This window comes from Camelus ferus, chromosome 1 (assembly GCF_009834535.1).
Source record: "Camelus ferus isolate YT-003-E chromosome 1, BCGSAC_Cfer_1.0, whole genome shotgun sequence".
NCBI classification, from domain to species: Eukaryota; Metazoa; Chordata; class Mammalia; order Artiodactyla; family Camelidae; genus Camelus; species Camelus ferus.
This window is the reverse complement of record NC_045696.1, coordinates 59626630-59641447: the sequence shown is the minus strand read 5'-3', so window position 1 is coordinate 59641447 and position 14818 is coordinate 59626630. Positions and strand designations below refer to the sequence as shown.

General features: G+C 44.5%; 1 protein-coding gene across 20 annotated transcripts in view; it reads right to left on the bottom strand.

Annotated features, from left to right (window-relative positions):
• Positions 1-14818, bottom strand: part of KALRN (kalirin RhoGEF kinase) — a 616045-nt gene that overhangs the window by 236138 nt on the left and 365089 nt on the right. For all 20 annotated transcript variants that reach the window (XM_032480687.1, XM_032480702.1, XM_032480718.1 and 17 more), the window contains exons 18-22: positions 12877-13026; positions 10417-10531; positions 6799-6914; positions 6174-6296; positions 104-286 (exon numbers count right to left, since the gene is read on the bottom strand). In XM_032480687.1, the coding sequence (XP_032336578.1) occupies positions 104-286; positions 6174-6296; positions 6799-6914; positions 10417-10531; positions 12877-13026 (687 nt within the window). The remainder of the gene's footprint in view (positions 1-103; positions 287-6173; positions 6297-6798; positions 6915-10416; positions 10532-12876; positions 13027-14818) is intronic.

The following is a 14818-nucleotide window of genomic DNA, read 5'->3' as shown; positions in this document are numbered from 1 at the left end:
GGAAGATTCCTCTGCAAACCCAGCTTCTCTCCATGGCGATGAGCAGCAGTACTGAGGGAAGTGGGAAGGGAGGATGTCCCAGCTGGGCAACCCCCACACCTACCTCTGTGTTGACTCCTAGGGCTTTCTCCAGGGAGTACCGGTACTTCCCCATCCGCAAGGAGAAGTCTCTGTAATGCTTGTCCACCGTGGTCACCCATTTCCTGATCTCTGTAGCGTGAATGTGGCCCTTTTCCACAAAGCTATCGGCCAGCTGAATCAGAAGCTTCACCTTCTCCTTTGTTTGCTGCCCCAAAAGATAGTTGTAAGTTACTAGATTACATTTACTCTCATGGCCCTTCACCCCACCCCTCTTTCCTTCCTCACAGCAGCCAGAGATACCTCAGAGCCAGACTGCCTGGGTTTATATCCCAGTGCTGTCACTAACTGGCTGGGACATCCTGAGCAAACTACTTAAGCCCTCTGTGCCCCAGTTCCTTTATCTGAAAAATAGGGATCATAATAGTACCTACATTGTAGGGTTGATATGAGCATTACCAGAGCAGACAACGTAGAGTGTGTCTGGAACACGGTGCTTACAGTAAGAACTCAGTAAGCAATAAGTATTAGCCAGTATGACTATTGATGTAAGAACCTCTTACACTAATATAATACTTTATCAGTTTACAGAGTATGTTCATGTCACATCCGAGCCCCATTTGAATCTTAAAGCATCCCTAGGAGGCAGGTGGAGGGAGGTGGTGAGGGGTCTCTCTGAACCACAGATGAAAAACGCTGAGGCTTAGAGACTTAGGGCTTGTCCAACTTCATACAACCTGTAAGTGATAGCGCCTGTCTGCCTGTGGTCCACAGTTCCTCGTTCTCTCCCTGCACTGTCCTGGTCTGAAGCAGGTTTTCTAGACATCAGTGAGTTAGCATGCCAGGATCTAAAAAAACCCAACTACCAGATTTAAGGGTAAAGTCTGTTCCTTTCACCACCAAGATATTGTCTTTAGTTACTATGAGAGAGAGAGAAAGAGAGGTGGGGAGGAGGGAGAGGGAGAGTGGGAGAGAGAGACTTAACGAAGTTAGCATCCATTACAGGGCTAATGGAGTGGAGCCCTGACATTTATTGGGTTAGTTTAATTTCTAACAAGAGTGTCTTTAACACCTACTCTGTCTACAGCACTGTGCAGAGAGATGTGGGGACAGCCTTGGGGGGTAAACAAAAGAAGAAAAAGAGGTCTTCATTTTCTGCAGACAGTCTATACCTCTATAGAGACAAGATTTTCACACAGAGTGGTTAAATAACTCAGGGCATTGTGTAACTGAATATTGGAATGAGAAGTATGTATAGTTAACATCGCAAGAATTTTAAAACCGGAAAAAAACGAAGGTGGGCTGACAGGGGCAGGAAAGGTCTCAGGGGGGAGGCAGGACGCACGCTGGGTGAGATATTAAACTGGAGAGGTTGTCCCAACAAGCAAACACTTGCTCATCTTTCATCTTAAGTTTGGGTTTTGAAACTCTAAAACCTATCAAGAAAGCCTGATAGATTTAATTTAAGAGAAAGGAAAGAATATTTAAATAATATTCCAAGAAGTAATCTTTTATCTTTTGGAATGAGGGGAAGGTAGGTCCAAGGTTTGGATCATGCTACAATCTGCATAAGTGAGGGAATCTGAGGCAGAAAAATCACCGGAGCAACAGTAGAAAAGACAGAAGAGCCTCTCTTTCTTTATGCCTCACCTTTCCAGGCTCATCTACAGCCCCTCTCATGAGAGATTAATCCTCTCAAAGAATGTGAGTGCTTTCTGACGGGAGGCAAGCGGAGAGGACTTGACCTGACACACGGCCAGGGCTCTAGCTCTCCAGCAACTCACTCAACACATCTCAGCCTCTCCTCTCTCAGGACAGTGGGCTGGTACCCAGGGCTGGGAGGCAAGGAGCTTTGGTGTGAAGGAAAGAAGGTGGGTGTGAGGACAGGAGAAACACCTCCCTAACCACAAAAAGGCAAAGAATAATAGCATTGGGAATTGGTTAATAAAAGATATCTGGTGTTCCAAGGACTTCGATCTTAGCACATTTAGGGCTTTTTTCCCTCTCTGAAAACAATTTTTCTTAGGTTTGTTATTTACTTAAAACAGAGGTAAACCTTTGTAGCTATAATCAAGAAATCCAGCTTTATAGAAAAGACTTGGAAATACATATTTATTCTCTGCTCTTGGTAAGGAGACTTGAACAGGAGATGGAGTTTTATAAAAGCCAATTGGTGGCAGCAGTCCTACCAGAGCAGCCCTATCAGAGGAAACTATATCCTGAAACATCAAAGCTAGGGAAGAAGGGAAGCTAAGTCATGGGTGGTGGTCGTGTATCCCTGATCCCCTCCGATGAGCTGACCAGGTGACGCGGCTGCTGGAACTGCCCTTGGTCCCGGGCGACATCCCAGTTCTCAACTCCAGAGGTGAGACCATGCCACGTGTCTTGTTCTTCCCGTGAGGCTGAGTCACTCAGCTTTTTCTGGGCTCCTGAGAGGTCCTACCGCATACCTTCTGTCTTCTTTATTCCCACATACAGCCATACAATAGCTTTTCCCCTTCGTAACCTAAGCCAGTTTGAAACTCAAGTCTTGCCACCAGGAAGAGTGACTTATATAGACAGATAAAGGGGGGTCAGACGTGCTTGTGTGTTAGATTCAGAAGTATGGACACAAACTTGTGGGCAAAGGGAGGGTATAATTCATTTGGGCCTGGAAATTTGGAGCTGACATCTCACTTATCTTGGGCTTCTTGTGTCCCCTAATGTGTATTTTGCCCTTTCATTTTGAATTCTATGGTATCTGCTGGGAAAGACAGAGGTGATAAATACGAGTTCAGTAGTTCTGTTTTTCTTTTTCTTTCTCCTCCTTCCTTCAATCAGTAAATATGACACCATCTTCCCCTAATCAGAGAACCTTACTCTGAATGCAATTTGTAAAAAGCCCTTCTGGTGTCTTCAGGATATCTCATTAAGTCTTTAAAATTTAGCCTTTTTGATATTATTCTTATAATCTCATTATAATCTTCCAATTGGCCTTGCATTGCCGATATGACCCTTGTATGTACTGACACATTCTTTTTAGGTATAACTTATTGAGCTCCCTGTGTGAGTGAACAGTTTCTTGAGATGTATCTTCATATACATTCCACACAGGAGAGAGTTTGTCAATATACAAGCATGAAAAAGTAAACTTTTCAAAAATGTCCACCACACAGGAGCTACAGAAACAGAAACACGTCCATCTTTTATCTGAACTGCTTAGACTCTACTTTTCTCATAGAAAGTGTGTCTCTGACAAGCCCAGGGTTCCCTTTTGCTGGCTATCTGAATTCCAAGACATAATTTAGTTCAGCTAAGGCTCCAGTCACTTTCATTACCACCTAATTCTCTTTTGTTAAGAAGTATTTAGTCCATTTATATCAGAGCTTCTTTCAATTTCAGAGAGAAAATAATCAGTTTAAAAAAGTGTTTTCTCAACATCATCTCTCACTGAGAAATGTAAATAAAAACCACGGTGAGATACGACTTAACACCCTCTAGCATGGCTATATAAAAAGACAGCTGATAGCCCGCGCTGGAGAGGATGTGGAGAAGTCAGAACTCTGATACACTGCAGGGGGAATGTAAAATGGGGTACACACCTTGGGAAACCCGTTTGGCATTTCCTCAGAAAGTTAATACAGAGTCAGCACATGACCCAACCATTCCACCCTCAGGTATTATCATTTTTATTCTTACATTTGTGCATTGCTATATAGAAAGTACCTTTTTATATTCAGTGTTTCTTCTACTTGATCTACTTCTTTGGAGCAGAGTATAATACTTTAATATACTCAGTATACTTTATTGCCTTGCTCATTCATAAGGTCCACCATACTTACTGTCTTATGGTTTAAGGTCAATTTGGTTTTCATTTCAAATTCACTTTATTGGTCATAAGACTAAAACCAAAGATGGCTGGCTAAGAAAGATTTGCTTCGAGGAAGTGGGACTGGGTGGGGCACGAGGTTATTGCTTTTCATCAGAAACTCTCCAGCTGGGTTTGTTATCTTGTAGATATTCTCATAACAAATAGCCTTGAGACTTGGAAATGATAGCTGGGAGGATGACAGACATCCCATTAACGGAAATAGTTAAGAGGGAGAGAGAACAGACAGAGAGCCAAAGGAAAAGAATCATACTAAGAAGAGATTTGGGGAGGAAGTGTTGTTGAAACCTACCACAACTTATTTCCCCTATGTTCCCAAATATCTGTAATCTCCCTTCAATGCAAAAGATACTGTTAGGTAAGTGAATAAAGCATAGTTCTTGTCCTTGTGGGACAACACTGCACAGAGATCACTGGGAGAACAGGACAGTCCATGCCTGGTGCCTTGAGGGTTATACCGACCACAGCTGCAGCACAGAGCCAGGCCAGATGGTACCCTGGCAGGTATGCAGGATCACACAGGAGGAGCCACTGAGGTAGAAAGGTGGGATCTTTTTAAAAGGTAAAAACTAGAGGGAAGGGATGGGTATTCTAGGCAGAGAAAAAGAAATGGTACAGAGACAAGAAAGGAAATGTTGGATCCCTCAGAGGGCATAAAATTTGCACAAACAAATAACTGAAGACACAGCTGGGGCAGGAAGGTGGCACAGTTGTAGAAGTTGTTGAGTGTCAGCCTGAAGGCACCGGAGAATCATTAAAGTTCTTGAGCTAGGTGGTCATAGCCCAAAGGAGTGTCTTAAAGATGAACACCAGTGAAGGGCAGGAAGGATTGGAAGGAAGGAAAGGGAAAAGCATGGAACCCAATTATGGTGGTAAGAATGTGAGTAGAAAAGAGAAAGACAGGAAGAGGATGGATGAATTGCAAAGGAAGGATAAGTTAAACTGACTAAATGATTCTCCACATTTCCTCTTTGGTTAGGGCAGAGTCTGATCCTAGGAAGCTCTGGGTATCTGCTGTGATCCATCCTTTGTGAGTAGGAACACCAGTGGGCCTGATTCCATTCAGCCTATGCATGGGTCATTGTTGACATTAATTGGAGAGGGAAAGAGAGATGCAAAGTGGGTGATTCAAAACCATTTTCACTTGGATTTGGAAAGGGTTCTGTGCATCTGCCACCTTCCTAGTGCTGTTTGCTCTAGCTGGTAGTGAGATGGGTCTCTTATCTGCACTGACAGCTTCTCACATTGCGTGAAGAGGTCCAAAAGCTCGCGAGCATGCAGGGAAGGTTCCCCACTACCAGAACTTCACAGTGTAGGAGTCACAAAGTGGATAAGCACTTCTGAAATACTAGCTCTGGAATGAGGCTAAAGGCCTAATTTTGTTGCAGCAAACTAGAGGGACTATTGCTGTAGTGTCTGAGGATCTCTGGGTAAGACAGGTATTCCCACAAAAGCAGATCTCCCCCTGGGAAGAGCATCTGTCATGCGTGGCAGTGATGCCAAGAAAGGTCCTCTGTGGCTGGGAGCCCAGCATGAGGGACAAGGATGCTACAAAGAGGGAACTGAGACAGATCAGATTTCATTCAAATCCAAGCATCCTCAGATCAAATCCTGGCTGTGAGAACAGATGAAAAGGAGATTTCCTCCCATGACAGCATTGTCCCCCTCAGTGTGAACAGGGGCATGAGGGTGTGTGGTATGTGCACCAGTGCGTGTTTTGCTCCCCAGAGACCCCAGCCTGGCTCATCTGCAGGGCTGAGGCCAGATGGAAGTCATCAGCTCCAGAACTAAACTCACCTGCCTTGTGAACCCACCCATGGCCACTGGCCCTTCCCGTAAGGTGGACGTCCTAAGCCATTCAAATGCCAAGAATCCACGGCTGGGTGCAGATCTTCCCACAAGCAATGTGCATTTCACACAAATGCGTTCCCTCGCCATATTTGGTCTGAGAGAACACAGCAGATTCCAGAGTGTGAAGCACGAAGATGAGCACTGTTTGGAAGCACAGCATGCAGGAGCTGATTTCCTGCCTGCAGAGCCTCTGCCCAGCAGCTGCAGCTCTTTGGATGTTGAGGTTTCCAAGGAGATGATCCTACCTGTGCTTCCCCCCATGCCTCTGTGGTCAAGCCCTTCTGCATATAGAGGCTGTTCTCCCTTCCACAATGTGAGACTGACCAGCCCGGGCAGTGCTGTGTGGATGTGGGGAAGGCTCTGGGATGCTTCCTACCTTGGCAGGCACCCTGAATTCCCCATATTCTTTCAGCAGTTCCTGAGTTTCCTCTGTGGTCTCTCCGGTGGAGGTATGTGTTGAGAGGTAATATTCACCTGTTTCTTGGATCCAGTCTAGCGCCTGTGGGAGGAAACAATCCACTCAGTGCCCCTGAAAGCCAGCTGTTAGCAGGAAAACATGCTAATGGTCTGATGTGAAGGTTTGTGATTTGGGACAACATGATGGATCTGGGAAATGCTGGCATGATTCCATCAGTACTTAGTCTGGAAGTTGATGTTATGAATGAGCCCTCCCTTGTTAGACCTGGAACATCCCACCAGCAAAGAGAGTGTCTTGTTCATTAATGGGGAATCTTCGAGGCCAGGCCCAGTATCACCCATGAGTTAGTAACAATCTGCCCCCAGCATCTTCTCCCAACTCCTGGTACCAAACTCTGAAGAGAGTGCTTGGTGAAGGCTGAATGCCTGGTCAGTGACAGCCTGTTTTTCCCTCTCCTCATCCCCACCTCCCATCTCTACTCCGCCTCTGCTCTGACCCTCTTCTGGACTGCCCCAGTCTTGGTCACCTGGGCCTCTGCATGGCCCCCAGAACTGAGGCGAAGTAGGGAAAGCTCTGAACATACCTGCTTAGCGCTTCTCTCAAACACCACGTATTGCTGGCACTGGTCTAACCGCCGCTTCTTCAAGGTCCAGAAGTGCAGGACACGATTCTCCCTCTGTAAGAGCTCACTCAAGATGGCTGCAGGGCAGAGACGGGCACTGGTCACAGGAAGGCCCTGAACAAATCTGACCAACCGCTTCAGCCCCACATCCCAGGTGCCAGATAACTGTGACCTTCAAGCCTCCCCACAGGACTAATCCAGGCACCAGAAGCAAGGGAGCAATCGCTCAGTCCAGAGAGAATTTCCCAGGGGAGAGACGATCAGGAGGTCTGGGAAGAGGACCTGGTGATGAGGTTCCATCAATAAAGGGGGAAGAGGATGTCCCCAGGGTGACTTAAAAGTGACCCTGATTCTCTTCACACCAAAGCTAGTCCTTGATGGTAAGAGACCTCGGGAAGTGTAGGTTCCCAAAATAATAACTAATTCAACTGTAGCCTCGGAGAGCGAAAGGACCTGACAGGGATCCCAGGCATTCCTGAGGGGTTCTCAGAGAGGGAGGGAGGGAGCAGAGGGCTGAGGACTGGGATGACTGCATGGATGACCCACATCACAGACCACACTCTCTGCCCTGTACGAGAGGCCAGTGCGCTCAGCACTCTAACATCAGAACCTCAATCTTAACACTTCCGAATTGTGGGCAGAGGGAAGCTGTGTTAGAATCATGTCACCACGGAGTCATGTCTCTAGGCCCAAATTTCCATGTTGTTTTAGAACTGATCATAAAACAAGCTAAAATCTGTCCCTCATGTTACCTCTAATGACAGTGAGTGTGAGGATGTGCATGTCGGCCGGTAGCCCCACGGTGGGCCATGGGAGGCGCTATGCGCGTCATCATCCCCACTACTTCTCCTGTTGTTCTAGGAGCTGCATGGACAGATTTCCTAAGGGTTTAACAGTATGTTCGAAGCTTGAAGCAATCAAATTTACTTTGTATTGTTTGTCTTCTTCTGCTTCCTGTTAAGTGCATTATATACTAATAAAATACACAATAATGATGCTATGAAAAATAATGTCTATTAAGTGCTCACTATGTGGCAGGTGCATATTTTCACAGCACCTCATGATGCATGTACTACTGTTATCTCCATTTTACAGACGAAGAAACTGAGGCTTAGAGAAGATGGTTACCTTGCCCAGGGTCATTCAGACAGAAAAGGGTGGAGCTGCTTGACTTCAGAGCCCGAGTTCTTAGCCACTTTGGTCTCCTAGGTCACCGGAGCTCGAAAGCACAAGTTACTGTGCTCTATGAATAGGACCCAACCCAAACTGCAGTGCTTGTACTTAGAAGTTTTTTGTTGATTTTGTGTACCTTTCATGCCCCATGGAAGTCTGACTCTCTAAGGATAGAATCTGTCTCTCCTCTCTTAGGCTGAGAGCTTTTATGGGTCCCAATTATTCACCCTTATCATGTAACTTTTTAATTTCTCCCCAAAGGGACAAAGGGTACTCATTAACCCCTGACCTTGGACCCCATCATGTGACTTGCTCTGTCACACGGGTTGTTAATAGATAGGACCCAGGTGGGGTTTGAAGTGTGCTTGTGCTTGTGACCTTGCCCTTTGTACTTCTGCCATCACCACTATAAGAAGTTCTCCTGGGTAACTGCTGTCCCTTCAAGCAAGGTCCCAGAATTAATTCCACAGAGCAGACAAGAACCCAACCTGCAGTGAAGGAGCCAAGCCAGCCATACCTGTAGCCTCAAGCAGAACCACATTTGCTAAGCCCAGCCAAGACTGCTGGTCCCCAGCCAATGCACAGTCACCTGAACAACAAATGCTTACAGTTGTTGGCCTCTGAATTTTTGTGGTCGTTATATAGCAATAATTGCCCGTGTAACAAAAACTTAAAATAAGTGGCATTGGTTTTGGGCCCAGGCAACAGGCAAAAGGAAAGGGATATAGGAGAGATTATAGGTCCCTGCTCAGGTGGAGGCTTCAACTGGGCACAGACAGTGGGAACCTATGTTTCCTCTAGTCTTTTTTCCTCCTAGTCCAAGCTTTGTTTATTGAGGTCCCTCTATGGTGGCTGAATCAACCCAGCTCAGGTGAAAATCCTAATGAGTCTCAGGTTTTACTTTTGCCCCTTCTTGAAAGGCTTCCTGTGGGTAAACCCTGTCCAGGCCCCACGAAGCTGTAGCACACCCTGCTCTCTCTGGGTGGTCACCTCTCTTGGCACACCAGGGAGGAGCTGGGGCGTGCACTCTCAGCAGGCAGCTGGCCTCACCCAAGCTGCCACCTGCATTTGGACATCAGAACATACGCTTTGAAAATATGTAGGAAGGGGAAGGTGACATAATACCAGCCTCTTAGCCATAAATAAGGCAGCACATCTGGAAAAGGAATTCTGCTTCCCTCTCCTATGCAAGGAACTTTGATTCCTAAGTTTAATTCTTCCCAGTGGCCTCTGATCTTCCCACCTCCTGGGCTCTCTGAGCAGGAGAGAGGCCCTTCCTAAACAAGATCAGAGCCTCCCATTGTCCACTCGCAGCTCTCCAAGACTGTCCGAACTCCTCACTCCAAGTCAGTGTCACTTCCCTCCCTAGCCTCTGTCTCCGGGGTTGCATTTCTCTGCTGTGTCAAGATGACATTTGTTAAATTCTTCACCCACTCAAAGGCTAATTTCTGCAAGGTCTCGAGTATGTGAGTCCACCAATAATAATTTAAGCTTAACGTGGTCAGCTAATGAGCAATTTTAAAGGTTACTGACTTTTTCCCCATACAATTATAGACTTTATAGACTTCAGAGAGATATTAGAGATTATCTAGGCCAGCACTTAATTAAATTTTATGTGCACAAAAATCACCTGGTTGGGGTTGGATGGGGTAGTTCCTGCCAAAATGCAGGTTCTGATTCAGTAGGTTTAAGTGGGGCCTGAGATTATGTTTCTTGCAAGCTCCCAAGTGATGCCAGTGCTGCTGGTCTGGGGACCACATTTTGAGCATCAAGAGTCTAGACATCGTCTTTCATTTTTAAATAAGAAAACCTTTCCCTCTATTTTGCAACTGTTATTAAGTTATAGTGAAAAATAAATTCATTATTTAAGAATAATTAAAAAAGAAAACTGAAGTTTTAAAAACTTAGGCAGAAGGTAATAAACCCAGGATTAGAATGTGGTTTTATGATTCTCAGTCCCTGCCTTATTCCCAGGCTGTGAGATACCTCAGTCTTGTGCTATTCAGTGTCAGCCACATTTGGCTATTATGTCATAGTCCCTTAGTTGCACTAGGCACATCCCAAATGCTCAACAGCCACATGTGACTAGTGGCTATGATACTGGCATGTAAAGCTGTGTAGACCATTTATTCTATTAATATTTGTCCTATTAATTCTGTTAGCGCTGCTCTAGATGCTAAGATAAATGGAAAAGCTTTGGGGAAATTTTTATCGTCATGTTTCCATTCCAAATCTTGATGCATGTTAAAAAGTTGCCCATGACTCGCCACTGCCCATACATCCCACACCACACTTTCTCTTCTCCAGGCAGAAGGACCGGGAAATCTGAGGTGGCGTGGAGACCAGGTACACAGCCGCTGGTCTGGGCGGCCGACGCGGCTCGAGGCCAGCGGGGCTCAGACTGACCTTTCACTTGCTGCTCAGGTCCTCTGGTGTGGCTGGCGGCGCTGGGCATGCTGACGTTGTTCCTGTGGATGTACTTGAGAAACACCTCAGCGTTCCGCCGCGCCAGGGTGCAGGCCTGACAGAGACAGGGTGTGAAGCGCCACACGTTAAGTCCCAGCCCAGCAGGTGCATATGATCTAAGACCCTGGAGAAGGGGTGCCTGTGATGAGGCTTCAGGAGCTGTGGGTGAGCCCGGGGCCCACTTCTGGTTCACGGACCAGTTCCAATGCAGGACGCTCACTCACTCTCGTACTGAGTAAAGAAGAACTTTGCCCTGTGCCTCTCCCCTTTCCATCACAGACAAAAATCAGATCAGCGCCCCCTTGACTACTGCGTGCTGATTCAGTCTGACTAACGTTCACTCTCAGGCTGGCTTCCCTCGGCCACCACAATGTCTCATGTATGAACACTGGTGGAAGCCACTTCAACATTAGCTTAATTTAGACTTAAAGCAAATTTAGTAAACAAACCTGTTAACCATATGTCCCAAATCTAAATGGAAGGTATCCACATTTTAAAAACTTATCTGTCCATCAAAACGCTAATAAACATCCTATTGCTGGGAAATATCTATCATGGAAAGGAGTAAGAGCCCTTGGACCACCGCTTAAGACTCACAACAGCAGCGGGTGGCAAAAAGGGTAGGTCTGTCCCTTGTTCTTGGACCCAGGGAGGAGGCCGAGGCCCAGCAAAGGCAGGAGTCACGAAGCAAGTCAGGGCTAGAACCTAGATCCACTGACAAAGTACTTCTAGTTTTTCCTCAAGACCATACATTTTTCTGAATTTCTTTAAAAAGCAGAATTTTTCTCCATTGGAGAAGTAATACGTGCTAGTCCATTAATTTTTAACCCACAGTTTTCAGAACTGAATTATCTCTAAAGAAAACTGTTAAATTTTAAACCTTTTTACACTTAGCATCTGATAATACAAATTATATGGTAAAAAATTCTTTTCAATGTTGCATTAGCAATAATGGCTTCCGGATGCTCTAGTAAAAGACTGCTGGTGGGTCCATCCACTCTGAAGAGAATTTAACAGCTGGAAAGTGGTCCAAAGCTAAGGAATCCAAAATAGAGGAACTAATGTATACAAATGGAGATGATCTTCTGTCCACTGGGCACGTCATTCCCACAGTAGGGAGTTTCTCAGCTATGGTTTAAGGTACATACAGAAAACACCAGACCAGAACATTTTCTTTCCCCCTTCTTTCAAAAAATATTTAATTTTAAGAAGAAATACCTTTATACCTCTATTGAAAATCTTTGATATGCTCTACTTAAATTGTTTTGATTTTAAACTTTGTTTTATAATAGGGAAGCCTTTTAAAATCATCTTAAGCCCTGTATGGAAGAATTTCTATTTAATCTTATGAGTAAGAGCTGATTACTAAGGGTTCTGATCAAATGCAGGTGCAGATACCAGAGAGATGGCAGAAGGGCAGGGGGAGGCTGTCTTAAAAAAAAGAATGAAAATAAAACTTAAAGAGGTGGTCAAGTAGAGAAAATCCCTAATAAAAGAAAGGCAGTTAGTTAATTACAGAATTGTAGAAAATCAGTGGCAACATGTCAGGGTACAAAAATTCTCTTTTGTACTTTCAGTAACCTGAGAGGACGCAGAACATGAAAGCAAGGAATCTGAGAGTAAATGGAGCCTTTAAATACATTTTAACATAGAAGGCTCTGTCAGACAGAAGATCAAAGCAGGAGGAAAGAGGCTTAGGAGGCCGTCCCACACCAGCTGAAAGCTGTTCAGAGCAGGCCTGTGCTTCCTCCCTGGGGAGCCAGGGGTCCTTTAAAAACAGAACAAACAAGATAAGGTATTTCTCTCTCTACCCAGTAGAATAAACAGTGTTATATTGACTGGTAACCGATAACTGCTAGATTGATAAGTAAGATGTCTAAATTTATTTCTTCAGTTCCTGCCCTAAATTTTGCATCATCCATTTATAAAAGTTGTATTTTAATACTTTTCTATCTAGGCTTATTTATTTCAATTAGAAATATTTTTATAGTCAAAACATAACTGAGTAAAATTGTGTATTTTTCTCATTTAACATCAATGGGATATCAGGATATTTGTACACAGCACCAGCAGAAATGGTGCATCTGAATTGCCTAATTATACAAAAAGTGCTGAGAGGAATAAAGAATGTTTCAAGTGTAACCTTTCAACCTTTCAAATTAACCAGCCAATATCTGTTCTACAAATGCCTCCTTTTAGATAAGCTAGAAAAAGCAGGGGTGTGGGAAGCCCACATGAAGCAGGGAGAGAGAGAGAAAGAGACAGAGTCAGAAAGGAGGAGGATGTGGAGGTGATGATGGTAGTGGTGGCGGTGGTGGAGGTGAAGAGAGGGGAGAGAGGGAGACAGTAGATGAAAAACAAGGCTAAAATCCCAGACCTTGGATGACAATGTGCTCTGACCTTAAGAAAGGCCTCCTTTTGCTCCAGATGTTTACTAATGAGTGGAATGACGTGGTCGATCTCTGCCGCTGGCCCCAGTTTATCTCGTCCACCGCACCAGTCCTCATCTCTCCGGTATTCTTGTTCTAAGCTCTCCAGGACACTACAGACCTAATGAATCATAGAGGAAAAGACTCAGTAAATTAATCATTTAAGAAGTATTTTATGAGGACCTTTAGCCAAGAGGTTCTTGCACAAGTGATGTTTTTCCATTGGAAATTCAATTTGTAAACTTAGGTACGCAGTGCCCCTGAGACATCTAAGAGAAGTCCAAGAGGTGGTAAGAATCCAGCGTCTGGAGCTTGGGAGACAAATTACTACTGAGATACAGATTTTGGAATCATCTTCTGACAGTTGATGGTTGAAGGCTGAAGCTATGGGGGTTAATGACATCACCTAGTGATGGGATACAGAGGTAGAAAGGAAGAGAGACTAGTAATTTGGGGGGGGTTCAAAGTGTTTATATATATGATATTGCTATAACCTCTATGATAGGTAGAACAGGAAAAGGAGGTTTGGAGAAGACCCTTGGATTGTTCAACCATCAGTATTTGAAGGAAGTAGCTTTAAGCAGAGGTAAAGAAGGAAGTTGCCTATGTTGTATGACTTAAAGGCTACAAAAGAATGCTAACTTTCCCCTCCCTGGAGAAAAATATCCCAGCCAAAGTGTTTCAAGGTACTGCTGTAAGCCAATGATGTCTCCAGGCCTGCTGTTGCAAAATGTACATTTCCTTCAGAGGGATAACAAATTTGGGTTAACCTAAAAGATGGTTAAGAAGTCTTTCAGCTCTAAACATACTCAAAAGGCTAAAAGCATTTCAAATGGAGGCTTGGAAGGTAAGTCAGGTTAGGTGTGGCAGTAGGAGACCCAGGGCAGCCTAGGGTCAGAGTCGAGGGAAGGATGCAGAAAATAGGAACTAATCTCTATACCTTCCTTTAATAGGCTGTAATTACATACCTGGCCATGACAGCAGAGGAGAGCAGCTCTAACTATCCTTGGCCTCCTCTGTCTGAGAAAGTCATCCCTTTTGGTGGCATTGGCTAGGATGCTTACTGAGTTATGAACTGAGCTGAAAAATAAGCTGCAAGATGTCCCAAGAAGAACACCCTCATAGCCAACATGCTTCCTATGTCGTGAGAAGGCTTGTCCCTGAACTCTAGCTGGTTTCTTTAGCACCGCACACTGCTCTTGTGGCAAGGCATGAAAACACGCAGGAGGCTGATATCTTCAGAAAAAACAGATTATGTACACACAAAAACTTTAAGAAAATGAGTACTTAACATCTGTCCCATGATAGTATCGGACTTAAAACCAATCAGTTTGGGAGCTAGAAGAAATGGAAAAATTATCCAGTGTTAGTCCTCTAATTTAATAGGTGAAGAATAAAAAATCTAGAGGGATAAAGTGACCTTTGGCAAGGTCAGTTCAAGGTCAAATTTCTTGACTTTTCAAAAAAAAATTTTTGTTTTACTTTTTTTTTCAGGGGGTGCTAACTAATTAGGTTTATTTATGTATTTCTTAACAGAGGTACTGGTGATCAAACCCAGGACCCCGTGCATGCTAAGCACGTGCTCTATCACTGTGTTATAGCCTCCCCCTCCTGACTCTTAATCTAGTGCCTTGTCCCCTTCAGCATCTTCAACTATCTCAAATTAAAATCCACATGTGATGTTAGGCAGGGATTGAGCCTCATTTTTTTTCATATGGATATTCACTTCTTTAGCACCACTTGTTGAAACGACTTCACTTATTGGATTGCTTTGTCAAAAATCAACTGACTATATATATGTGGATCTACTTCTGGAACCTCTATCCTGTTCCACTGTGTCTATTCTTACACAAATACCATTCTGTCTTGATCACCGCGGCTTTAGAATAAGTCTTAAAATCAAGTAGTGTAAT